A 27,383-nucleotide genomic window follows, 5' to 3' on the forward strand; every position below is an offset into this window, starting at 1 on the left:
AAGTGCTTCAATAAATGATAGTAATATATTTCATTTTCAATTGATTATAACCGAATGCTTTTCGTTTTTAAAGACATCGACAATGAAACTCAATTGTAGTTGATAATTATCCATTGAACTCCACATGACATTTCTACTGTAAAAAGTCAGTTCCAATATAACCAATTCTTCGTCTACTTTTGTCACTCCGGATTACATCTTTGCAATTTTTTTGTCTTTTTGTTGCTGATTTTAGTTTTACAAGTTATGCAACTGTCATTGTTGCTTTTATGTTTATATGTGAACAAACGTGCAGTGTTCTTATTAGGTAGTGACCTTAAACTGTCCGCTCTTCTTGTCTCTGAGGATTCTTCCGTTGATGAGTCTCCAGAAGTACAGGTGTTGTTTGCCCCCACTCACAACACACCTGTCGTCATTCGGGTGGAAAGACCCACACACAACTGTGTCAGCAGTAGTCTGCAAATATCAGCGTGTAAGAATAGTTTAGGGTATGGTCAGGAGCGGATCTAGGCTTTTCTGAACAGGGGCTGATCTAGCTTTTCTGAACAGGCACGGATTCGGGTTTCTCTGAAATGGGGGGCGGGAGGAGGGTTGGATTTCAAGGCCGCCCAAAATGATTTCCCGAACAGCATAAAAACCCTATTTTGACAACAGTCATTTTCGGCCGACCAACCGTAAAATTTTTCTGAAGGCGCCATGAATTAAACAAAATAGGATATTGACTTAAATACATAGAGCAACTGATTTGAATTGTTTAAAAACCATTTTTTGGTATTTGCCTGGGCTGAAATTTTACCCCCGCCGCATTTATCATCCGCGCCTGCGAGAGCAACGAGCACGGTTGATGGTTGGCCTCAAGCTGCCGACATTTCAGCGGAGAGGCAGAACTAAGCCCTTCAGCAACTGTTTCTACTGAGTCCGACGCCGCTGGTCTACCCTGGCTGAGTAATTTTGCGCTTTCACAACCTTGTTTCTGTTCAAACTCTTTGACTTACAAAGCATAGTCGCTTTATCTAATTTAACGAATTTTCGCTTTGAAAAATTTTCGCCATCATTGTTCCATCTCCAGAAAGAAAAAATTGTGAAACGATCGAATAGAAAGAAGTAATTAAAACATGAGCTTGGATTTTTAGATAACTTTAAAGCATAAATTTCTGTCTGAAAAAATAGCTTTTACATCACCAAATTTATCTGGAACAGGCCATTTGCTCTTTTTTTAACTAATTCAATTTTTAATTCAAACTAAGTTTAAGTATCAAAACATCTCTGTATAGAAACTGCGGACTGACCTTTGTCTTTGCTATGACGGTCTCTTTGTCCCAATCCCACACTGTCATCACGTGACCATCGCCTGCATCCACGCTCATCAACCACTCACCGTTGTTCTAAACAGAGGAAAATAGAATTATTAACCAATCAGATCATCAGTTAGTGGGTCGAACTTGGCAGTGCATGAACCCGGCTTTTTTTCCTCGTAGCATTCCATTATTTTGCTAAACTTCCTGCGCCTCAGTCAAATCTTGCAGAAAAAATGAGAGATTTGAGAAAATTTTTAAGCGCTTCGTGTTATGACTTCCTTAGAGATACTTTAAGACGCATGTGAGTTAGGACTGGAGTGTATAACTCATAGAGTAATTTCGGATAGGGTACACCGTCTGCTCGTCACGCTATCTTATTTTCGGCCGGATAGATTCGTGCAACTTCTTAGTCTAATACCGATCCTAATCTTACTCTTATACTATCTAGTCTCAGGTTGTTTAACTAGTCTCTGCTAGGCTCAATAGATCTAGGGTATACTGGTTTATTGCGGCTGCTGAAGTGCTCGGGAGAGTCCAACTAATTTCTAAGTTAAATTCAAATCTCTCTGGTGCTGAAATTACAAGTAACTTCAGCACTTACAAATAAGTGGGTTGTTAGTTAGATGGATCATGATTGGTTAATATTAAATACTTTACATTGGTAAAATATCTAATTTATCCAATCATAAAATGTAGTTTAGATCAGGTTCCACCCATCCGGGTTTTACAGAGTTTTTTAGAATAGTTCTTCTGCGATTCGAAGGATGGATGATGGACGTTGGTTTTTGGCGAACATCATTTTCTTCCGTTTCCTCTTTGTTAAAGAAGTTCCAGGAAGCTGGAGTTAGAGACATAAGACGTTGTGTCTTCTAGTGACAACGACTAAGTCTTTGCAACAAACTCAAATCTGATTTCAGAATGGTTGGCTATGTCAGGTTTTTCTGTTCTGCGTGGAGAACTTCTTTTGTGTCTGATCTAGTTTGGGAATGGCGTGGAGATTGTGCGTGGAGGGGATGCCTGGTTACTCGGATCTGTACGTATACTTGAACATCGAGGTGGTCATTGGTCTAGTTCAATGAAGTCCTTTTCTGCGAAGTCAAGTCGTACTCTAAATCCTTTGAGTTGTGATTGTGAGTGGCATATCGATTGTGGTTGGCCATTCTCTCTCGAGTGTAGTGGGGTCGTTTTGTATTTAGATGTTCGTCCTTGGAGTTATATTCTGATCTATGTATTGCATAATGTAATTTACATTTTATAAAACATTTATTAGTTTAATATTTTTTAATTATGATTTTAGTTAGTTGTTTTCACAAAAGCTTTTTGTTTTAGTTCGGTTATTTTGAAGAGTTACTCACCCTTGAGTAGCTCTTATTAAAAATAGAGGTGTGGTCACAAAGCGTGGATGTAGCGCGGTGGGTTAGGCCGGCTATAGAGCATGCTCAGGACGTCCTTCCTGGTGGGTTAGGCCAGGAGTGGGAGTATGATTTCATGCGGTTTTTATGAGGGGTCCTGTTATGTGACAACGTTTTATGTTGGGTTTGTTGTGGTTTTTCTTATGTCTTGTTGGTTATGTCCTTTTTCCAAAAAGCAAATTGTTCGTGGTATGGGTTTGTCTTTCGACTTTTTTGTGTTTTATTATTTCTTTCTTAGACTTTATAATAGTCTTCAAAAGAATAAATTATCCAGTTTTAACCTGGGTTAATCCGGTTTGGGTACCGTTGGTTTCCTTTTCTTAGTCATGCTGTTATTCTATGATTTGTGGTATTTAGTAAGCTGCGTTGGTTAGTTTTGTTTAGTATATGATTCCTTTCCAACCGGGTTAAAGGAAGGTTTGAAACATGTTATTATATGTTAGAGTTGTTGAGTGTGAAAACTTGAAACTGAAATTCATTATTTTAAACAATTCTTCGTGGGCGAGCTGTGCGAGTGTGGATAGAATTTCTGTGCGAATGAATGAGAATATCAAAAGGTTAGTACTGCATTTGCATTTTGTTAATTTACTGCATAGAATTTGGAAATTTACTGCTAGTTATGAGGGGATTTTAAGTTACAAATTTTCATCATAATTAGATTTACTGCTTGTGGGGAAAATTTTAGAAATGAATTTACTGCATTGGTATTAAATTTATAAATTTATAAGTGTAAGAGATTAATAGAATTTTTGAAATCTGTTTGATGAAATTTGCGATTTTTATTTGTCTTTTGTGGTTTTTGTAGGTAATTGTCGGATGAAGGCTAAAAATCTAAAGAAAACATGGATAAAGTATGGTGAGTTTTTTAATATTTTAATTAGTTAGTAATATTCATTTAATTCATACTTACCTGTTAGTCGTCGGGGAAAAAACCGTGGGGGAAGATGTCGTGGATGAGATCGGAATTTGTTAGTAGTTTAGCTAAGATGCGGATGATATTTTTAGTCTGAAGCAGTGGCCAAAGCAATTGAAGTGCCTTAATAGTGGTTAGTTCTTCAGTGCCAACTGCAAACTCATAAGGTGTGTTTTGGATTAGATTATATAATTTGTGATTGAATTTAGTGTTGTGGATGAATTCTAAAATTGGGATTTCTATAGGTTGTACAAACTCGTGCGGGATAAGGAAGGGTCGGGATTCTTCGGCGTTGAAGGTCTTGGTGATGGGACAGAAGATGTACATTTGGGTTATGGGATCATAATTGCGAAGAATACCATGAAGGTTAGTATCTTTAATGCAATATGTGAAATTTAGGAAAAATGGTGAAGTGTATTTGGAATTAATGAATTGAAAACGATGGTGTGGTTGTCTAGAGGGTGTGTGTAGGTCAAAGTGATTTTGGATGAAGCGATAATAACTATATGTGTGGGTTTGTTTAGTGCGCAACATAATATCGTGTGAGCAGTGTAAATCTCTTTCGTGTGGTGCAAGGAAATGAAAGGTTAGTGAAAATATTTGGAAGCGTTCTTTAAAACTTTCGTATGCTTGTGTGTCTGTTAGTGCTTCTGAAATAATGTGATCAAACTTTCGGTCGAAGATGTTTAGTGTAAATATATATGGTGTCTTGATGAAAAATTTCTCGGTAATTTGTGGATTAGCGAAGCGATCGTCGTCTAAGAATTGATCTTGGTTAGCTCTGATGATGTTGTGATCATAGTATTCGAGTGTATATTCGTTAGCTCTAGGTGCAGTGTGTGTTTTTAGTGATTTTTTATATCCAACGTAAGTAAATTGTCTAGCGGTTAGTGGTGTAGTGAGTCGATATAGCATGTCCGTATTTCGCTCTATATCGATGTGAGTGTTAGATAAAGGTAAGCAAAGAGGGTTAGTAAAATGATAATATGAGGTCCAAGAGAGAGTGGGCATTAAAACGTATTCATCTACAAAGTTGCGTGTTTCGTTAGTGTCGTGGGGGGTGTTTAAGGTGTATTGTGGGAATGAGGGTAAGGTGATGGCTAAAAATTCTTTTGTGTTAGTATGCTTGGGGTGGTTGATGTATTCACGGGCTGTTCCTGGTTTTGCTGGGAAAGGATGGTTGGGGAACTTTCTTTTAAAAGTGCGGTAAGCTCTATTAGTGTTGAGTGAAGATTCAGTTGATGTGGATGATGGTGCTAATGATTCAGTATAATTTGAAGAGGGTGTAGGGGTAGGGGGGTTGGATGAATTTATTGTGGAGGAGATTTGGTTTATTGTTGGAGTATGGAGGTGGTAGGGTTGTTGTTGAAGGGTAATAAAATTATCTAGCTCTGGGGAGATTCGGGGGGTGTCTGGAGAATGAGATGATTGGTCAGAATGAAATGAGGAGTAGGTTGGGGTAACTTGGGAAGCATAAGAGGGTGTGGAAGTGATTGGGTCAGGGTTATTGGATAATATGGGTTGAAAAGGGGGTTGAGAAAAATTAGAAGAGTTATGAAAATTATTGGATGGGGATGGTTCTGAGTCGGCAAATTCATCGGGGGTTTCAATATTCGGGTTATTGAGTTGTGAGATGGAATATAAAACTGAGATGTGTGAATTAGTGTCGGAATTCATGCCTGATGTTACATTACTAGATGGAAAATCGGGTGGCGGAAAAGCAAAAAGTGGTATTATTGGGATTGGAGAGGTAAGATTGGTTGGGTGGGAATTTGATCGGTGTAGTGATCCAAGTTGGCGGCTCATCGTGGGCTAAAAAAATGATTATTTTGAGACTGAAAAGCGGTGGTATGGGGTTGTTCAATAATTTGTTCATAAGTATTATGATCTTGTGACTGGTGTGTCATTATATGTTGGATGGGACTTTGTGATGTGGTGAGTCGAAAATTTGGATTATGTGTGATGGCTAAATTTCGAAAATTTCGTGGGACTAGGGATAGTGGATGGTTATTTGGTAGGGGTGGTAATTGTGGTGCCGTTGGCGTTATGTCTACATTGTTATGTTCTTCGTCGTATGTATTTTGTCGTGTTGCTATTTTTGTGTTATATTCTTTTATTTGTGCGTCTAAAAGAATTTTGTTTATAGATGTAGAAAAGATTCCAAAAAATCCTGCAAAGAGTATGCGTGCTACGCTTGCTTGTCTGTTTACTTGTGTGTGTATAGCACATGTGTTGTAGATTCCTTTTAAAAGTGAGAAAAGAAATCCAATAAAGTTAAACATTGCGTATAAAATAGTCAATTTTTCTAAGATGTAGTAGGGCCATCCTAGAAAATCGAGGATCTCATTTTTGAGTGTAACAAAGCTAAAAATGTTAATTGGTGATATATCTTGGGGACGGTATTTTTCACCGTTTAGATATATATAATCTTTAATGTCTTTAAAATATCCGCTATAGTCTTGCGTGTAGATATCGGCAAATCCTGCGGTTTCCGCAAGTTTGCGTAAATTTTGGTCTATTGATTGTCTTTGTATAGTGTCCATTTGTGTTAATAATTCTTGGAATTGTTGTGTCCTAATGTGATGTTGAATATCTGATTTTGAATAGATTCCTATTGATTGTAAGTCTATATTTGGGTTTCGAGCAATAGCGCGAATGCTTTCTGGTGAAAATTTTTTGAGTGATTGCATTAATGTGGGATATGGAGTGAGAAGATAATATTTATTTTCATCAGGGTTTAGTTGTACTACATTGTGGCTGTTTTCTGATCCACATGGGACTGCGGTATCCCAGAAATAGGTTCTTCGTGAAAGTGTATCCACGAAATGTACTTTATTCTTATAAAAGATAGGGATTCTTTTATAACATCGTTTATCTTCAAAAACTTATAGTGGTGATACTTTTTTAGTACAAGTATAAAACCATAAGATGTTTCCTTCATAGTCTAAAAAATTTGATCTATTTCCAGATAATAAGTATCCTGCATAGGGTATTTTTAATACTGCTAGTGCAAGTGATTGTAATATTTGTGTTCGTTCTAATTCGCATAGTTGGTGTAGTGTTTCTAATTCGGAGAGTGACATTTCTTGAAAAATTCGGCTAATTGTATAATCTAGTTTCATATCTAAATGAATATCATAGTGGATATTACCGAAATATGTAGTATTCATTAGTGATAATTCTTGTAAGCGTGTGCTTCTGGTGTCATGGGGTTTTAGATGTCCACTAGGTTGTCCGTTGCTTTTTTCAAAATTAACTGGTATATAGGATGTTCCTTCGTTTGGAGGATGACCTGTGGCATATGGGTCAAGTTTTATTTTTCCAGTGGTCATGTCGAATCCTTTTTCGTATTCAACTAATATTTGAATACTTGTGTTCTGTGAAGTGGATTCCTGTATTTACATGCAAGTTCTGTTTCTTGATATATTTGAAAACGTGTCAATTTATTTTCTATATTGTGTATGTTTCTAAAATTAGTACTTTGTTTTCGTGATGGATGTACTTGTTCATATGGAATTGATTGTATAAAGTATTTTTCGTGAAATTTTATCATACGAGCGTGTATTCTTGCTACTTGAAATGTTGTACATGTATCTTCGGGGAACCAAACAATTGTTGCTTGTGTTCTCGTTGTAGGGTCGCAATAACCTTGATCATTTTTACAAGGTAATCGGATTCCTTGATAGATCATTGTATTATCTGATAAATCTCGTGTTAGTTGTATTTTTTCGAGTTGTATTTTCCAATCGAAAAACATTATTTCTTGGTATCCTTTATTTTTTGTGTCTGCTTTGCAGTTTGATGGGTTATTTATACCAATGTGTGGTATCCAATGTTTATCGTGTAGGTCATAGGTTAATCGTCCGTGTGCGCCGTTATACGGGTATTTTTCGTCTAGTTTTATGTCCTTGGTGTCTTTCAAGTTGTGATTGATGTACAGAGTCTGAAAAAACTTGAAAGTTAACTAACTTTCTTTCGGAGTTTTTATTTTGTGTGATGTTTAGTCTAAGTAATTCATTTTTACAATCGTCGGGATTGAGATGTAAAAGACGTTCTATATTACTCTGATAGAATGATTCATGGTCAAGTCGGTTTTTGTTTCCGTTCGAGACTTGTGAACAATGTACTTTCTTTTCGGAAAATGTTGCTGTGAATTTATAACCTGTAACTGTTGTTGCTCGGGCTTTTGAATAGAGTGTTGCTATTACATTTGTGGTTTCTATAGTTTGTGGTTCTGTTTCACATTGTGATACTTGATTTATTGCATATTTGTGTAGTGTTTTTTGTTCATTTTCTTCACAATCGTAATGTGTTACTAATAAATCTTGTGGTCCTGTACGAGGGGAAGGGTTTATGTTTTGATTTGAGATTACTAGAAAAAGGAGTTGGAGAAAAATTAATAATTTTAGAATATACATGTGTATGATAATCCTGAGTATGGATTATAAAATGTAATGTAGCCAATTGTGTTTTTGGTATATCTGTCGTATTTGTATATTACTTCAGTAGTTATAAACGGTGGTGGTAGTGATTGAGCTGTTATGTTAGGTGGGTTTAATGGGTAGGGATGTTGGGTAATATTGTTTAACTTAACTGTGATTTCAAACTTTAATTGTAAACTGTTTTGTTGGAGTATTTGAATATTGTGATCACGGATATCGTTGTGAATATCTTGGCGATATTGTAATCTATTAAGTGCCCAGTTATGAAGGCGGTTACTTTCTTGATGTTGTCCAAATAATGGTGGAGGTGCTGTAAATGTATTCCAATCTAGTCTTAAAGGAATATTTATTGATGATTGTTCTCGATATCTGGCGTCGAGATTATTTGGAAAATTTAAGTTAAAAGGTGGTGGTGAAATCTGGCTTATTGATGGTGTTGATGGTAGTGATAATGTTTCTGGTAGTGATGAGGATGTTGTTGTATCCGTAGAAATATCTATTGGATTATTGACTAAATTTAATTCACCTTGTGTAAATGAATGTGTTGTCCAATATGGTAGTCGTGATGCCTGGTTTGGGGGGTTAAAGGGATTTTCACGTATTTGTTCAGATGTTGGTGTTGAACCTAAGTAATCTGATGGTAGGCTTGAGGTGCTACGTTGTGAAAGAAGCGTAGGGGTTTCTGGTAATATACCAATGGGGTTTTCTGGAGTGTTTTGTGATGGGGATTGAGGTATATCAAAATGAACTCGGGGAGTTTGAAAATTTCTGTTTCGTCGAGGATGTATAATTTGTCTATTTATTTCGACTGTATTTTGGTTTTGACTAGGATTTCTTATTCTACTTAGTTCTTGTGGTAGTGTTGGGTATAGGTTATATGTTGGTTCGCTTAGAGGTGCTTGTCGTTGAACTGGTTCTAGTGGTTCTGATAAACGAGCATGTCGTTCTTCAAAAGTGTATGGATTGTCTTGAAAAGAAATTCGTGTAGATGTTTGAGGATTTTGAGTAGTTGAAGGTGGTGTTGGGTTATCTTGGGATGATGTCGGTGAAGACTGATTCTGTGACTGTTGGGTAGCAATTTTTGATGGATTTTTGAATTGTTACTTTAGTGGGAAGGTTTATGTTTATTATAATATTCTTCCAAAAAAATAATTAGAAAAATTGTTGCTAGGGCAAATGTGATGATTGCTTTCTTTATACATTTGCATATTGTCAAAATGAGGGATGATAAAAATGTTATGAAAATTACAAACAATAAAAAAATATCAGTTCTACTGAAAATTGTTCGTATCATTTAGACAAGTTGTATAAATCGTACCTGTGGATATAATCAAGGGTTTTGGAAAGTTGGAGGAATAGTTCGAGTATAGTGTAGAAAATTAAAAAAATGTTACAAAAAATGATTAGGATTATTAGAAAAGATTCAAGTATATCAAAAAGAAATATTATAAAGGTTTCAAGTATTGTAAAAAATTGTTTAAGATTTATGAGTATTTGAGTAACTGATTGAGAGAAGAGCATTTAAGAAATGATCTCTTGGTCGAATATTTTTTGCTGTTTGAGGCGATTTTCAAGTGTGGTCGGATTATTTATTAGTTTTTTGACAAGTGGGTTGAGTTTTGTAAAAAATTGTTGGGGGCAATTTTCATGGTGATCGGGAGGTCGTCTTTTTCTTTATTTTTGTTTGTCAAATGATCCGGGGTATGGTGAGATTTTTATACTTTAGGCTAATTAAAATGTTCATTTTGTTACTTTAGGCTAAGTTAACAAATTTGTTTTGGGGGTATTCGTGGTCTGAGTTGGGGAAATATTGTTGATCTTTGGGTTATTAGATAAGGGAGGGGTATGGTATTATGGTGATATTTATTTTAGTTGTCAAGTTGGAGTGGTTTGCTTATTTTTGACCTGGAGGTCGTAAAGTTATAGTTATAGATGTGCCTGGAGTTCTATATTATTCGTCTAATTGGTCTTAGTTTGAGTTAGAGAAAGTGACGGATTGGATGAATCCTATTGGTCTATTTTGAACTAGAATTATTGCGTACTTGTCAGCATGTTATTTTGAAAAATGTAAATGAAAAATGTTTCGGAGGTTTCAAGGTTGTGAAGTATAATGTTAAAATTACTTTTGAAATTCCACTTTCTTTAAAAGTTTAGATTGGGGGATGAATATTTTATAGTTTTTACGTGGTTGATTTCGGAGTCTTGTTGTTTTTCGATTTTCTGATTTGTCGATCTGTTCTTGGGGTATTATTTGTTCGGTCATTTTTCTATTTTTTCTTTGTTTTGGGGATTCTTTATGGTTTTGTGTATTGTTTTTGGTGGCGGTTGGTTTTGTGTTTTGATTTTCGGTGGGGTTATCATTTTGTTCTGTGTTTTTCAGATGTGGTTCATTTTGAATGATTTTTAATCCTGTGAAAGAATATAATTGAGTTAATTCGCGGAGTGCGTATTCTTTTGGGTAATAAGGTAATAGGTTGTTTCGATGTTGAACGATTTCTTTTTTGTTTGAGTCGGTAATTTTATATGTGACCTCAGTGGGTCTTGCAATTATTTGGTATGGTCCTTTTCGAAGGGGTTGTAATTTTTTAGAAATTCCCTTTTGAGTATTAAAATTAGGTATTAAAACAAATGTTCCAATTTTTAATTCGGAGGCTGGTGTAAAACGTGAATTGATTTGTTCATTAATGTTTTGTCTTTGTAATAAATTTGCTGTAAACATTATTGGTTTGCGTGGCTTTTGGTTAAAAACCATTTCGTATGGTGACATTCCTAAAGTTGTCGTAATTTGTGAATTATATGCTAAGGGAAATAATTTTACATCTGCTGACCATTCGGTATATTTTGTATCATTTCCGTTGATGATACATCTAAGATATTCTTGTAATGAACGGTTCATACCTTCGACTAAGCCGTTTGTCCAAGGTGCATGAGATGTACGTGGTTTGTGTTTAATGTTATATAAATGACATAGTGTGATAATTTCATTATTTATGAATTCTGTACCGTTGTCTGTAACTAAAATTTCTGGTAGTCCGAATTTTGCTATCCAGTGTTCATAGAGTGTTGTGTAAGCGTAATAAGCGTTACAATGTGGTACTGGGTTAAGTGCTACATAATGTGTAAATGCGTCAACAATTACCATAATGTAGGAGTTTCCTTCGGATGAGGGTGAAATTGGTCCTTTGGTATCAAATGAGATACGATGATTAAAGTACAAACTTTGTCCTTTAAAATCTTGTTTTTGTGCTATTTGTTTTTGATTTGGGTAAGGTTTATTTAGTTGACATACTATACAATCATTGCATAGTACTTTTATCCAAATTGGTGCATTTGGGAAGTAAAAATTTTGTATAAAATTTGAATATGTTTTTTCTGATCCAGAGTGTCCTTTAATATTTTGTGTATGTGAAATATTAAAAGCTATAAGAATCATACTTAAAGGGAGACAGGGAACTGTAGATTCATTCAGGTTATACTCTAAAAGGTCTGTATTTTCGTTAATTGTTGTGTTGTTAAATTTGCGAAAGTATCGGAGGAGTGTTTTGTTTCCTAGAATGGTTGAATCTGCCTTGACAGGTTTAGTTTTATATTTGTGCCATGATTTTAGTTGTCTAATTATCGGGTCAAGATTTTGATATTGTTTCAGTGTTGAAATTGTAATTGTTTCTGTTGGAGGGAGAAAAATGTTTTCAATTTCGAATTTAGATAAGGGTATTGTATCAAGTGGGTCGTGGAGGTCAAAAACTTGATTTATTGTGTATTTTGAATCATTTGTTTGTGGTCCTGATAAATTTATTTTATCAGTTAAATTTTCTTTTTCAATTAGTGGAAAATGGTCTTTCTTAGGTGGGTGTTGTTTTGTTCGTTTTTGTTGGGTGTTATTTTTTATCCATTGAGAATATGGGATTGGTTTGAAAGTTGATGTTCCAAGTAGATCAACTTCATAATGATTATTTTGACAATCTAAATAAAGTGGGAAATGTTGTAAACTATTTATTTGTGATTGTTCAATATCAGTTTTTACTGCATATTTGCATTCCAATCGGGGTGATGTTTCGTTTTCTGCAAGGTAGAATTTTATGTTTTTGGGTATTTCAACTGTTGTTTTTCGAGTAAGTAATTCAGGTGGTGTATTTCGACTTAAGGTGTCTGGTAATGCAAGATTTTTTCCTGCAGTCCAAACTATATGTAAGTTTGGAAATTTCATTAGAATTAGTTGAAATCTGTAAACTCGGTGGTTTGGGTTAGATTTTTGTGTAAAGAGAAAGATGATTGGTTTATGGTCTGTGAATAAAACTGTGGGGTGTTTTGATCCAAGTATCAGAAATTCATATTCTGTCAGTGTATATATTATGGCTGTACATTCTCTCATTAGAGTTGAGAGTCGTAGCTCTGCTTGAGTGAATAATCGAGAATTTGCTGATATGAGGTTCATTTTATTTGTACCATTATGTGATTGTAATAGTGCTGCACCGATGCCAAAGTTCGAAGCATCGCACATTGCAGAAAATGGTTGATTTGAATCTGGAATTGTGTTTGAAATTTGTTCAGTTAAAAGTTTCTTTATTTCTTCAAATCGTGTTTGATGTTCTGTGTTCCATTCAAAATTATTTTGTTGTCTAAGGATGTTATAAAATGGTCGTAGATATAATTGCATTTTATAAACATATTTACTTAAAAAGTTTAACATTCCAAGAAATTCTTGGATTTTCTTTTTATTTGTTGGTGGTTGAAGTTTTTGAATAGCGTCAATGCGTGATTTCAATGGAGTGATTGTTTTTCTTTCTATATTATGTCCTAAGAATTTAACTCTTGTCAAAAAGAAGTGTGATTTATCGGGGGCGGCCTTCAGATTTTCGTTCTGAAGTATTTGGTGATATTTTTCTAAAACATTGAACATCTCGTCTTTTGTTTGTGATTGCATAAAAACATCGTCTAAATAGGTGATTGCGTTTTTCTTGAGTATTAGTGGTCTAAAAATTTTGCTCATAAAAGCTGAAAATGCTGCTGGTCCTATGGATATTCCATAGAATAAGCGGTTGAATTCATATTGTTGGTTTCCGATAACAAATTGTGTTAAACGTCGTGATTGTTCATCTAGTGGCATTTGATTGTATGCACTATTCATATCGGCGGTTGTAAAGTATTTGCCGTTTATTTTTGTTAAAATAACTTGTATTGGTTCAATGGGCCAATTACATTTTGATTCATCTATAAGTGAATTGAGGTATCTAGCATCGAGAACGATTTTTAATGATTCTCCTTTAGCTAGAATGATAACGGGGTTGATAAATGTGTTCCCTTTTGGTTGTTCTTCTTTATTAACTGGTGATATAATGTTGTATTGTTCTAAAATATCGAGTAATCTGTTCACTTTATCATGTAAGTGAATTGGTACTTTACTTGCTCTCTGTTTTTTGAAAACTGCGTCTGGTTTTAACGGGAGATGTAGTGATGAACTGATTTTTCCAACATCGAATTTTGATGTTGCATAGACTGATGAATATTTAATTAGCTGTTTGGCTAACTTTTCGAATTCGTCTTGTGTTATTTGTGAATGTTGGAAATTAAACATTGTTAAAAATTTCTGTTGGTCCTCTGTGTAGTTACTTATGTTGAATGTAGGTTTGAAATATGGAGTTTTTGTGAAATAATCCGTATTTCTGTTTTCGTTACTTATTATATTATTTATAGATAATTCTTCATTAAGAATTGTAGATTGGCAAATATCTAGTAATTGGAGTATATTATTTACGCGATAGGCTTTTTCGTGTATTGGTGATATTGTAGCGTTGGTTTCACAATATCCTAAAAGTCCTAAAGGTAATGTTACTTGGTAAGGTGTGTTGTTATAGACATGTAAGGAAATGATATCTGAATTCGAATTTTTCAAATATTTTATGGATGAGATTGTGATTTTGAAAAATTTGTGAATAGGTTTGAATTCAAAATCTGACATATAAAATTTTTGTTTGTTTTGTTCTTTATCATATTGGTGAACTTGTTTGATTGAAAAATTATAGATATTTCCTGATAGTGGTTTTAGGTGTTTTCTTTGTTGGTTAAATATCGGGTAGAATTTTGAAAAGAATGGTGGTTGTTTATTTAATCTTTGAAAAAATGTTAAGGATGTTTCTTTTGTTTTTGTATATTTATCTTTGATTAATATTTTACTATTTAGGATGTTAATTGTTGGTATATACTTCGAAATAAATGGTATTCCAATGATATTATATTTAATATCAGTGATATGGAATATTTGTTTAAATGGCTTATTTAAAATTTTGCTTTGCTCCATTGTTCTGGTGGGGAGGAGAAATAATTGGATTTTTCCGTAGTTTATCAATGTTGATCCTTGTGCTGTTGCTAACTTACTGGAGGTTTCAAGAGGTGTTAGCTTTGGGTGTAAAGTTTTTATTTCATTCCATGTGGGGATGTTTATTATGTTTGATTCTGCTCCTGAATCAATTAAAAAATCTATTTCAAGGTCTGGTGGTTGAAATTCTTTATTTCTTGGGCTTTCTAAGAGAAATGGTATTGTCCAAATTTTTTCTTTGGGTTGTTCTTTTTGTATATTTTGATAAATGTGGTTTGTATTCAAGCATTTTGTTTTGATATTTTTATTGGTTTGATTTGTAGTGTTAATCTCATTTGTTTCTTGCGTCGTTGGTGTGGAATTTATGGGTGTAGTGTAATAATTTTGAAGAAATTCTGATTGATTTTCATATATGTGTGATGAAAAAGGTTGTTCATATATGACAGATTCATAGTCATTTTCGACTTTTATCATATTGATAGAAAGAGTGTTTTCAGTATCACTTTCTGAATCTGATGATGTACAGTTTATTTGATTGAGTTGTAACGTATCAGTTACTGTGTCATCAATACCTGGAGGGTCTGATGTTGTTTCTGGATTAGATTGTACTTGATTAATATGTCTTTGATGTTTAGGTGTACTACTTCTGTGGCGATTATTAGAATTATTATAGTTATTATTATTCCGGTGTGGTGATTGGGAATAATTTCTATAACGATTATTATAACTTGAGTGTCGATTCTGTGAATTATTTCGCGATCTGTTTTGGTAATTATTGTTTGGTCTGTTAAAGTTCGATCTGTTATATGAGTTATTCCTTGATTGATTGTTCGGGTAATTCTGGTTTCGGTTGTTTGAATAACTTCTATTTCGATTATAGGAGTAGTTTCTATTCCTATTGTATGATGAATTTCGTGATTGGTTGTTTGGATAGTAGTTATTTCTTGATTGGGAATTAGATCTAGAAACAAATCGTTGTGTATTTGAATGTGATCTGGAGTAGTTATTTCGACTATTTGGTCTATTGTAGTGATTTTGTGATGAATTATGCGTGTTTCTTCGTTCTGGTGATCTTCCTCTATAACTTGAGTTATATGGTGATTGATTTCTTGTATAATTTGTATTGTTCGGGAGTGGTTTTCCTGAACTGTTGTTGCTGTAGACTGTTTTGTTCGGTAGGTTTTGATCTTTTTTCATGTATTGATGGAATGATTTATTTGGTTCTTTATATTTTTGAGGTTTATTTTGATTGTCTTGCTGTTTTTGTCTACATTCGGAAATACTATGTCCGTATCGTCGGCAATAATTACACCATTTTTTGAAAGATGGTTTGCCTTTAAAGTTTGGGTTCTTTTCGTAAATATTGAGTATTTCAAGGATTTTTTCAACGAGGTCTGTCTCTGATTCCTGTATATTATTAATATTAGTGGGAGTCGTTTCAATTCTGTTAACGTATTGTAATTTCAGATTTTCCGTTTCTTCTAGTTTCATCGTGATTTCTGCTTGTTCTAATTTGTCTACTAGTTTTCGAAAATCTAAATCGGGTTCTCGAATTGAAGAAGGATGGGATGCTCTCTTTTTTATTGCTATTTTCCTTAATTGTGGTGTTAAGGTCATCATTAAGATTTCTGTCATCTTTGTGTTTTTATAGTCGTGTGTATTTAGTGAATATGCTTTTCGAACTAGTGTTTCGATTCGTACTGCTAATTGCTTGATGGTTTCGTTTGGTAATCTGCGATTTTCATTACATAAAACTCTTTGTTGTTGTTTGTTTCTTTCGGAGTCAAACATTTTTGAAAATTCCTGTGTAAACCTTTTCCAGTTTGATTTTATTTCTAGAGGTAGTACTGAAAACCATTTTTGGGCTGCGCCATCTAAGGTTGTTTGTATTAACGCTGTGCGTCGATGTATCCAGTTTTGATGTAGTGGCGTATTAATTGGTTCAGGTCCAATATTTAAAATCAGGTTTGCTGTTACTGCATTTAAATAATCTTCTACAGAGTATTCAGGGTCTGTTCCTGTGAAAACCATTAAAGGTTTGTTTGATGTTATTGATGATCCACCCATAAGGTATGGATTCATTGTCATTTGTAATGATTCTGCTGCATTTGGCATTTGAGAAAAATTTGAAAGTTGGTTTCTTGTTATTTCATGTTGTTGGAGATAATATGGGAGTGGTATTTCATTTTGCATTTGTGATGGTTGATACGAGTGTGCAGTCATTGGATTTTGTTGTTGAATTGGTTGAAAAGATTGTGTATTAATTAGATTTTGTTGTTGAATTGGTTGTTGATGTTGTGCATCTATTGATTGTGGAGAAAAACTTCTATGATTTGTACGTGTTCTCTGTATTCCTTGTCTACGATATTCTTGAGTATTTGGTGCAAATATATCTGGTTGTAAGAAATCATCATCTGAGGATAAATAATCCATTTGATAAGATGTCTGTTTTTTATTTTTATTTTGTTGAAAAAATGGGTAATTTTCACTGTGATCCTGTGGAGGATTTGTTTGGAAATTTATTGAATTAGGTTGGGTCATTGGGTTATCCCAATTTCGAGATCTTGTATATTGGTTAAAATTTCTTTGTGGTTGATTATATGTTTTTGATGGATGTGTATAATTATAATTATGGTCTGTAAAGTTGTTTCTAGTGAATGTTTTGCGTGTTTTTGATGGTATTGTCATGGGTCTGTATGTTTGGTAATCCATATGTGAATATTTAGGGGCAACCGAAGGTTTAACGGTTGATTGTAAGGTTACCTGTGTTTGTGAAGGATTTGTATTTCTTGGTGTTGTTAAATTTGGGCGTATTGGTGAAATAATTTGTTGTGTAGTTGTTGTGTGTACAATTTCTTCATTTATGAAGTGTGATGGTGTCTGGATATCTTGTTGAGTAAGATTCCTAGTTCCATTGAGGTTTTCATTGTGTATGACTGTAGAGTTTAAACTATTATTTTGTGTATCGGGCAAAAATGTATGATAGTTTAATGGTGTTGCATCAATGGTGAATGGTATTATTTTTACATAATCTCTTATGTAAGATATCGTACTTATTGCTTGACTTGAGATTGATTGTGGGAAGCTTATAAATGCGGGATGAGACCATTCGGGGTCCCAAACATAATCTGATTGTTCTGTGATAGCGGTATCATCGTTCGAGTTTTGGGGTCTAAAATTTTTTCTTGCTTGTGCAATTAAATCAATATTGTGTGTGAAATAATCTATTATGAACCATGCCAAAATTTTTTGTAGATCGTGTTTTGTATGTTGTGAAACGTCGTCTTTCGTGAAATTTTCTTTAATGATGTTTAAATAACTAGAGAGTAGTGTGATTTCATGTCGTACTCTTAAATGTTTAGATGTTTTTGTCGGTGAGACATTTGTTATTGGGATTTCGTTTTCTAATATCGAAATATAACTATATATTATTGCGAAAACTTCATTGGTGAATATGGAGTTTGCTCTTTGTGAGTTATGATATTGGATGCTTTTTATATATTCTGAAAAAACTTTTGAAAATTCTAAATCAAGATCGTCTGTTTGAATTGTATATTTTCTATTATTATGGTTTGGTGAGGTGAATTCTATGGAGTAGATTCCATACTGTTGTGTTATGTTGCATATATCTTTTAAGTAGTGGTCTATGATTTGTCTTTTGATTTTTACATCTGGGAACTCTGTTTTACATGGACTGATTCCGGGTTCAAATAAATTTAATAGTAAATTTTTGCAAAATATATGCTGTCCTCTATCAGTGGTTGCATCTATTATAAAAGGAAAGATTTCATCAGCATCTGGGGTTTCGTCACCTGGGGTGTGCGTTGAGCTCATTTTTTCGTTCGATGACTGTTAATATGTAATTATTAATGTGTCGAATTGGTTGATTCCAATTGTATAAATGTACTGGTTTGTGTTTATACTGCTTTTTTATTCTTCTTTTTCCTCTTTTTGATGAATTTGAAGTTGTTTCTGAGTCAGAAAAATATAATTGATCGTGAAGTGGGCAATTTTTATCTATTGATTCTTTTAGTTTGTAAAGTTCGTCTAAACTGTTGGTTTCTGATTCTGAAAATGCGTTTCGATTTTTTGAAAATCTTTTTCGTGTTATTTGTCTTTGTTTCGTTATGATTTTTCTTTTTAGTGTTTGTCGTTTTGTTCGAATGTATCCAACTGTTTGTGTATGAGGTGTGATTACAAGGTCGTATTTTTTGTTATCTATTTCACAATTGTGTAAAACGATTGTTTGTTTATTTCCTAGGTTTTTAAATGACATAAGGTTTAGGATGACGGATGCAAAAGGTTGTTAAATGATTTCTATTTTCCTAAACTGTTAGTTCTTACGATTTTTTGGTTAGCTTAACCTGGGTCTATTTGTTCAGGGTTGGAGAGAAAAGTATATCGATTCCGAAGAATGATTTTTTACTTTCTCGTGGCTAGTATAAGTTAAGGTGTTAACTTACTTAATCTTACTTAGGGGTAGTGATTGTGTTCAAGGGTTGGAGAATAGTAAATCGATCCACAAGGTTCAGGTATAATTAGAACGCGAGTAGTTCGTTAGATACTATTTTAAACTTACTAAGTCTAAGATTTATCCTGGGTCTGTTAAGAGGGGGGGTCAAGTGAAGGATGAATAACCGAAGTTCTTCACTGTTTATCCTAATTTGAATGATTAGTTTTGTTTAAAAATTTCTATTAGTCTTAGGTCTTTAGAAAGGGTTGGGTAGTGAATCGACGTTTGAGGTCGTTAGACACTAATTAAGTGGGTGGGGGAGAACAAAGTTGTTCTGTTTGATCCAAGGATAAGCCTTGATGATCAAATTTGAAATTTAATTAAGTAGAAAATGATTTAAGATCCAAGGATAAGCCTTGATGATCTGGTTTTAAAATTAAGTGAATTTAAGTTTTAATAAAATTTTAAATGTGTGTAAAGGAAAGATTTAGTGTTTTGATGATATTAGTGGGTTTATGATTGCTGTTATGTTTTAGGTGATGGAGCTGGAACAACAGGATGATTTATGATTACTAACCATTTATTGTCATGCTACTAATTTTTATTTTTTATTTTTCAATAATTATTTTTCAAACATGTTTTGTATATTACTGCAGAGTTTTAGGAAAACGATCTTAGATCTTTTTATCAATCGTTATTGTATATTAGTAATTTTGTTTAGCGCCTGAAATGATTTTGAAGATTAACTTCAAGGTTTTATGTTTGCAAATGAAAATCTAAATTCATTGCCAGTAGTATTCTAAATATAAAAGTTTGTTCTGGTTTTTGCCTAACTATCATATAGCTATATGGCAAGTTTCTACTTTGTCGTATGTCGTCTCTGGTTCGAGGTCTTCTTCCAATTCCGGGTAGTTCTGTTATGGTTCGGAATATTGGCTCTGATCTATTGAGTCGTAGAGACATTTCGATTAAATTATTGTCGTATAACATTTTGTAAATGTTTTTGTCTAATTTCTAATCTATTTTGGTTAATTCTAAGCTATTAAGGTCTTGTTCGAGACTTATGGTCGCACCAGATGAGTTAGGACTGGAGTGTATAACTCATAGAGTAATTTCGGATAGGGTACACCGTCTGCTCGTCACGCTATCTTATTTTCGGCCGGATAGATTCGTGCAACTTCTTAGTCTAATACCGATCCTAATCTTACTCTTATACTATCTAGTCTCAGGTTGTTTAACTAGTCTCTGCTAGGCTCAATAGATCTAGGGTATACTGGTTTATTGCGGCTGCTGAAGTGCTCGGGAGAGTCCAACTAATTTCTAAGTTAAATTCAAATCTCTCTGGTGCTGAAATTACAAGTAACTTCAGCACTTACAAATAAGTGGGTTGTTAGTTAGATGGATCATGATTGGTTAATATTAAATACTTTACATTGGTAAAATATCTAATTTATCCAATCATAAAATGTAGTTTAGATCAGGTTCCACATGTTTGACTTACGACTTGTGAGAAGTTGAGGATGCAGACGGCGCCGTCGAAGTGGGACAGTCCCAGGATGGCATGGGTGGAGAGAGAATCAGTGTCCCAGATGCGCACGTGACCCTGAACCAAGAACATAAGTTCAATTGGGTTTTTTTTTCAGGCCAGAAGGAATGCTCCTTCCCACTATAGCCCCTACATGCTCGGCAAATTGTAACCCCCACCCCACCAAAAAGCATAAAAATACTAGTTTTGTGCAGGCAACTCCTATTGCTGACTTGAATAAGATTCCTACATGCGTTATTTTTGCTTATTTTCTGGATTAAAATAAAAGTTCTTGTAAGCAACAGAAAGAAGGGATCGTGAATGGCATTTTACTTCCGGATTCTTGATGATTGCTACAACTTGCGTGCTTGTCGAAGAATGATTAAATTATTCGAGAAGTAAAAAACTTTTTTTCTTCTTCTTTTAAAACTTAATTAAAAAATTTAGGCAAAAGTTATTGACAAAAGAGACAAATGGTTCAAGGGCTTGATTCTTTAGTCTAAATTGTAGTTTGTGGCGAAAAATCCTGTGGCTTGTTGCAAAAGAACTCACAGGGGATTGTTGTACTCACCCAGTTCGCTTTTTCGGATCCTTTTTTCTGCCCTGTGGCAATTATGCTTCCAGATGGGTGGACCGCCATGCTAAACATACCGAAACTTCTATTACTGTCCAGTCTAATTTAAAATACGTAGATACAAGGGGGACACTTTGGGTGTCGAGGTGTCAACATTTTAATTATAGGGTCATCCTGCCCATCTTGTAAATTTGCTTTCTTTCAGGTTGAACAAAAAAAATTTTTTTTCATTTTTCATGATCGTTTGTCGTCAAAGTTTCTTTCTTCAACTGTTGCAACTAGCATAAACCTCTTGAAACAAACTCAATGAAACTTTTTAAACTATGGTTTCAGCTATGGGAAAAAATAGTAACCTGGAAATATCTTCATTATGACCAGTGTAGTGTCTTTGAACTTCCACTCTCTTGTCATACAAGACGGCCACACTGCCCACGTAGTAGCACAACTCCCCCGAGGGGGGCAGACAGAACAGGTTCATTCGGCTGTCATACCCCCTGTAGCCATACACCCACTCCAGACTCAGTTTCTTGTTCGGCTTACTCGTCGGCGACTCCAAATCTTCGTCTACGAACTCGGTGGGAACGAAGAAATCACGAGATTTGCCTCGCAGTTGCACTGAAAACGTAAAAAGTTGTCAAAATTTTGATAATTTGAACAAAATTGTAAGAAGTATAGCACCAGTAGAATTGAATTAAAAATACAAAAAGTCATCTTCAGGTGTAGAGACAGCAAATATCATGACAAAAATTTTACAAGCAAAGCGTTGTGTGAAACTACGAGGCCAGTTTTTCCGCTAAAATTGGTGCTGCTTTTGGTAGCACTAATTTTTTCACAAAATTGGCGAAACAACGAATGGAAAGATCTTTTAATCTCCTATTTGCCGCATATTCTACGTGTCTTCTTATTTTACCTTACCCGACGGCCTTCGAAACTTTCTGTGACGGTGGGGTAATTGTGAGCTTTTGTTTGGATTTTTTCTTTTTTCAAAAAATACCCTGCCAAATCTGAGATCAAAAAAATAATCAGAAAAATAGGAACCTGTTATGGCTATCTATCTTGCGTAATTTTGCACGCCTTGTTTCTGTATAAAAAGAATTATCACCGCGGAAAGTGGCCTCAGAATCTTTAATTGTTCTGATATAGGGACCAGTTTTTAGTTTATGTAAGTGCTATCAATTCTTCTAGATAGACACCAGTTTGAGTTTATGTAAGTGCTATCAATTCTTCTTTCTGTCTGGGGACATGCTGTCTTGACCTTGCGATCTCTAATGTCCGATGGGATCTGAAATAAAAGAGTGCAGTAAGATTTCGATTTGATGCCTAACAGTTTGCCTATAATAAAACTTATTAACAACCTTTTTGAATTTCCAAACTTACGACTTTAACATGGCGCAGCCAGCAGAGAAAAAAGGAGGGGGAAAAATCCATTAAATATAGTAGCATTTTGGGAAACACGAACGCCGGAACCACCAGTATTTTGGGAGGAGTGGATAATTAAATTTCACTGGGGGATGATAGCAAAATACGACATTGATCCCGATGATTTCTATTTTGCGAGTACTCTAAATGCGGCGGCTATCACGGCGTTGCCTGAAGAAGTCAATGGAAAAAACCGTCTCGATTCGGAAAAGAAGTTAAAGTCTAACTTGTATCTTTGTATCGGAGATGAGGCGCAACGCATATTTAAAGCACGGAAACCGACGGTTAACATTAAAACGGAACGGTACCCACGGGTCCTGGATGAGATGCAAAATGTTTTCCAACGTGAGAGGAATGTAACTCATGAGCGGGGACTATTCTACGGACGAAAACAACGTGAGAACGAAACTTTCTAAAAATTTCATGCGGAGCTAAGTGCCCTAGCAGGAAGATGTGATTTTGCAAACGCGGCCGAAAACGTTCGTGATATTTTCATTATGAATATGCGGGAATCGGACTGCCAACGAGAATTGTCACGATCAACTAAGTTATCGGAGGAAGTTTACCGGATCGCCTTATCATATGAACGTGGTGAGCGCGCATACAAATCATATACGGGAAAACCAGCTTCATCGGCTCCGGCAATTTCAATAAAACAGGAACCAGTAAATAATATAAGAAGGGGACAAGGATTTTTTCGAGGCCGAGGACGTGCGGGACGTGGAGGATATACCCAAGGACCAAGTAGTAGTGGGGGAAGCGGAAATAACCGTAGGTGCTACAATTGCGACGCGCCAAACTTTACCCTGGATCACATCGCGAGCTGTCCTGCAAAAGGAGCAACATGTAACTCATGCCGAAAACTGGGATATTTTGAACGAACATGCCGAGGAATTAGAAGGGGTACTAACCAATGGAGAGGACGTGGACGAGTTGGATTGATCAGAGAGGAAAATGAGCGTCATCAAAGTACGCAGAACGTAAACGAATTGAATGAAGACCCAGTATCGTGGGTGAATCAGCAGGGGTGTGGGGAAAACGAGTCCATGACGTCGGGATCGGATGACTACATGGTAATGTTGATAAAAAGGAAGAAAAATGAGACTGAATTAAAGATCCCTGGGGCCCGCGTTCAATTGGAGGTGTCAGGTAAGAAGATGTGGTTGTGGATAGATAGTGGATCTCCAGTGACTATCTTCAGCATAAACGACCTAAAAACAACGTTAGGAAAAGCAAATATTCAACTACAACCGTCAAAGGAGGAATTTCTGGATTACAACAACAACCGAATAAACATACTAGGGAAGGTAACAGTGATGATGTCACTAAATGGCTGGGCAGCACCAGCGCGGGTGTCAGTAATATCCGGAAATCATCAATCAATCCTTGGGCGCGACCTGATGGGCACCCTGGGTCTCGAGCTAGTTCAAAGGAAGAAAGTGATGGGAATCACAGGGGAAGGGACCAGTCAAGAGGAGGAGGAATACGACGAATTGCAAACATACTTCTGTAAGTTGTACCCAAATTTATTTACTAGGATAGGGAAGATCCGGAATGCGAAAGTAAGAGCTGAATTTTTTGAAAATTTGAAGCCCATACAACAAAAAGGGCGTAGGGTGCCAATCAGTCTACAAGAAAAGGTGGATAAAGAGATTCATCGGCTGATAAATGAAGCACATATCATAAATTTACAAGAGTGCTCAGATAAGTATTTCGTCTCTCCTATCGTCATTACAGTAAAAAAGGACGGAAGCATAAAATTAGCACTAGAATCAAGAGAATTGAATAAACAGGTACACAAAAATAAGTACCAAATGCCGAATATTAACGAATTAATTGACGGAGTAAGTCAGATTATTGCGGAGAAAAATCGGGGAATGTATACTTTACAACATTGGATTTCACATATGCGTACGGTCAAGTCGCATTAGAACAAAAAACAAGCGAGCAATGCAATTTCTCACTAGTCGGCGGAAAATCCACGGGGAGTCATCGTTTTAAAAACGGATTTTACGGACTTACGTCAATGCCGGCGGAATTCCAGAAGATAATAGATAATTTGCTTAAGGAGTTCCCCCAGGCTAACGCGTTTATTGATGATATCTTAATTGCTTCAAAAGGAACTAAAATCGAACTTATTGCGTTAGTGGAAAAGATATTGAAAAAGCTGGACGTCTCCAATGTCGCGTTAAAATTGCGAAAATGCGAATTTGCGAAAACTGAGTGCGAATGGCTTGGATTTTGAATTAGGGAAAGTGGTATAACGCCCTTACTAAGAAAAACACAAGCTAAAGAAAACTTGAAAACCCCAAAATCTCGAAAGCAGTTGAAATCCTTGATGGGTTCGTTACATAGCTTACACAAATTTTTACCCAAACTTGCTGAGTTAAGCGCACCGTTAAGGCCACTACTGAGCCAAAATAATGATTTTGTCTGGACACCCGTGTGCGAAAATGCGTTCCAACAATTAAAATCGCTTGTAAAAAATATCGTCGAATTACGACATTTCGACATTCACCGTGAAACTAGAATCATTTGTGACGCTAGCCACGATGGCCTAGGGGCCGTTTTAGAACAGTATGGCGCATCCGGGTGGCATCCGGGTGGCATCCGATTTCGTTTGCATCTCGTTACCTTAATCCGGCTGAGAAAAAATACTCCACAAACGAATTGGGATTACTCGCGGTAGTGTGGGCCACGGAACATTTTCGGAATTATATATACGGTCGGTATTTCACAGTGATATCTGATCATAAAGCACTACTTACATTGTTGAATCCGTCACCAAAAGGAAATAAAACATTTTTCAGTCGCTTAACTCGTTGGTATGATCGCCTGGTGCCATACAATTTTAAGGTTGAACATCGACAAGGGTCAAAAATGGGGATGGCTGACTATCTGTCTCGGTTTCCGTCCGCAGAGGCACCCGAGACAAGCCATTACGATGAAAATTTTACAGTAGCAAAGATAAGAATGATAAACGCGGCGTTGAGGCCCAAGGATAAAATGAAGCCTAGGGGTCAAGAAGTGAACAACATTCAGCGAAAACCGACGGTAGGGGGCGTAAAGTCATGTTTCGACACAACGAAAGCAGTTTCATCCAATGAGAAGGAAAGAAAAGACGATTATGCAAATATTCACCGTAAGCACAAACGCTCAATAGAGGGCGTGTTTACATGCAACCGACCGTTAACCAATCAGCGTCGAGATATTTGCATACCGGAGGAAATATGCAAATACCGAAGAACGAGATTCAGACTTTGTTCTCATTGTTTAAATTACAGTTGCAAACACAAAAAATTGATTCAATACCCTCGAAACCCTTCCATTTCAACAAATTACAAGTATAAGCCTTCGGTGTCAAAAAATTATAATTGCGAACCATCCATCTTACAAGATTGCAGTGAAAAGCCACCTACTTTGAAAATTTACAGTAGTAAAGATTATAGTGAAAAGCCAGTTACTTTGAAAAAATACAGTAGCAAATCCGAGAGAAATAACATGAGTAATTCGCCAGAAAAGAATGATCCTCCAACTTCGGCAACAGTCAACACATCAACTAATTCGGGAAATGTTAATCTAAATGTTGTGTTAAACCGCCTAAGTCAACCTCCCAGCGTTAGCTTGGATTCCGATTTTGAAATGATACCACCTGAAAAACTTGATACCAAACAAATTAATTCTAAAAAACTGAATACAATTATATCTTTTCCACATCAGTTCCCCGGTTTATCGTACCCACTTGTACAAAATGAAAAATGGATCTATTCCAAAGTGCCGTCGGATAGGAAAATCGTGAAGAAAATTGAACACCCGGAAGTTTTGAATTTAAAATTAATCAAAGCAAACATTGAAAAAGACCCAATTATGAAGACCATCCGAGACAACATCAGAGACAGGAACCCACGAGCAAAGGAGATTATTACAAGATTAGGACAATACTACGCCCAGCATTACAACGATTTCGCAGTAAGGGAGAATTGCCTGTGGATGGACGGCCGGTTAGCAATACCGAAGGACCTATCATCAGCAATTCTAAATCGTCTCCATTATAACCATCATGGGAGGGATATGATGTTCGCGGCGGCAAAGGACGTGTGGATTCCCCTTATCCACCGAAATATTGCGGCCACAGCCAAATACTGCAAAAGTTGTTGAGAAGCAGGTAAAAACCTTAAGCCAGACATTCCCAAAAATGACATGGGGGAAACGTATAATCCTAAGGAACCAAATGATTTGGTCCAATTAGACTTCTGGGGTCCAGTAAACTATGTTAGGGGTCGGAAAAAATATGTACTTGTAGCAGTAGATACTTTCTCGCATTGGCCGTCGGCGTATGTTTGTTCAAGCAACAAATCAAAAAGTGTATTGAAATTCCTAAGGAAGTACATAAATACTCATGGACACCCAAGGAAATTGCACATGGATCAAGCCACGGGGTTTTTCTCTAACGAAATTCAAAACTTCTGTAACTACGAAGGTATTGAACTTATTAAATCTCCGGTTAGGGGCCATCGCGCAACAGGAATGGTTGAACAGACTATTGGGTCGATAAAAAATTACGTGTTGACTTATCTCCAGGAAAATAAAAACTACAAATTTGGGGAGATGATCTCCCGTGCGCTTAGTGCACTACGTTTCGTGCCACACTCTAAAACTAAACTAACGCCGTTCGAAGCATACCATGGTCGAGAAGCTAATACGGCACTGCGAAACTTAACGAAAAAGCCGTCATTAAAAAACCTAAATTGGAACAATGTCGTTAATCAAAAGTTATCTTGTTTAGACAAGGCGGGAAACCTCCCAGAAGTTGAACTTACTCGAGATTGGGAGAAGAGAAGTGACTTAGTGTTCGCCCCTCAAAATAGGAAAGCTCCAATCATTTTGGACGATGACGTGGTAACGGATCCCAAGGCTCCGGAAGTTGTGGACCCCAAGGAACTAGGCCCACCCAAGACCCCAACATGGCTGAAAAGGCATAAAACAAGTTCAACGACGGTGAATCAGAGGACCGGGAAGACGGATCTAAAG

The 27,383-nt window shown here is 35.8% G+C and overlaps 1 protein-coding gene across 1 annotated transcript in view; it reads right to left on the reverse strand.

Moving 5' to 3' along the window:
* Positions 1-27,383, reverse strand: part of LOC134841568 (echinoderm microtubule-associated protein-like CG42247) — a 55,359-nt gene that overhangs the window by 11,067 nt on the left and 16,909 nt on the right. Inside the window, exons 8-12 of the mRNA XM_063857598.1 lie at positions 21,287-21,548; positions 20,931-21,000; positions 20,336-20,437; positions 1,290-1,385; positions 316-456 (exon numbers count right to left, since the gene is read on the reverse strand). Coding sequence (XP_063713668.1) covers positions 316-456; positions 1,290-1,385; positions 20,336-20,437; positions 20,931-21,000; positions 21,287-21,548 — 671 coding nt within the window. The remainder of the gene's footprint in view (positions 1-315; positions 457-1,289; positions 1,386-20,335; positions 20,438-20,930; positions 21,001-21,286; positions 21,549-27,383) is intronic.

Source organism: Symsagittifera roscoffensis, chromosome 3 (assembly GCF_963678635.1).
Source record: "Symsagittifera roscoffensis chromosome 3, txSymRosc1.1, whole genome shotgun sequence".
NCBI lineage: Eukaryota > Metazoa > Xenacoelomorpha > Acoela > Convolutidae > Symsagittifera > Symsagittifera roscoffensis.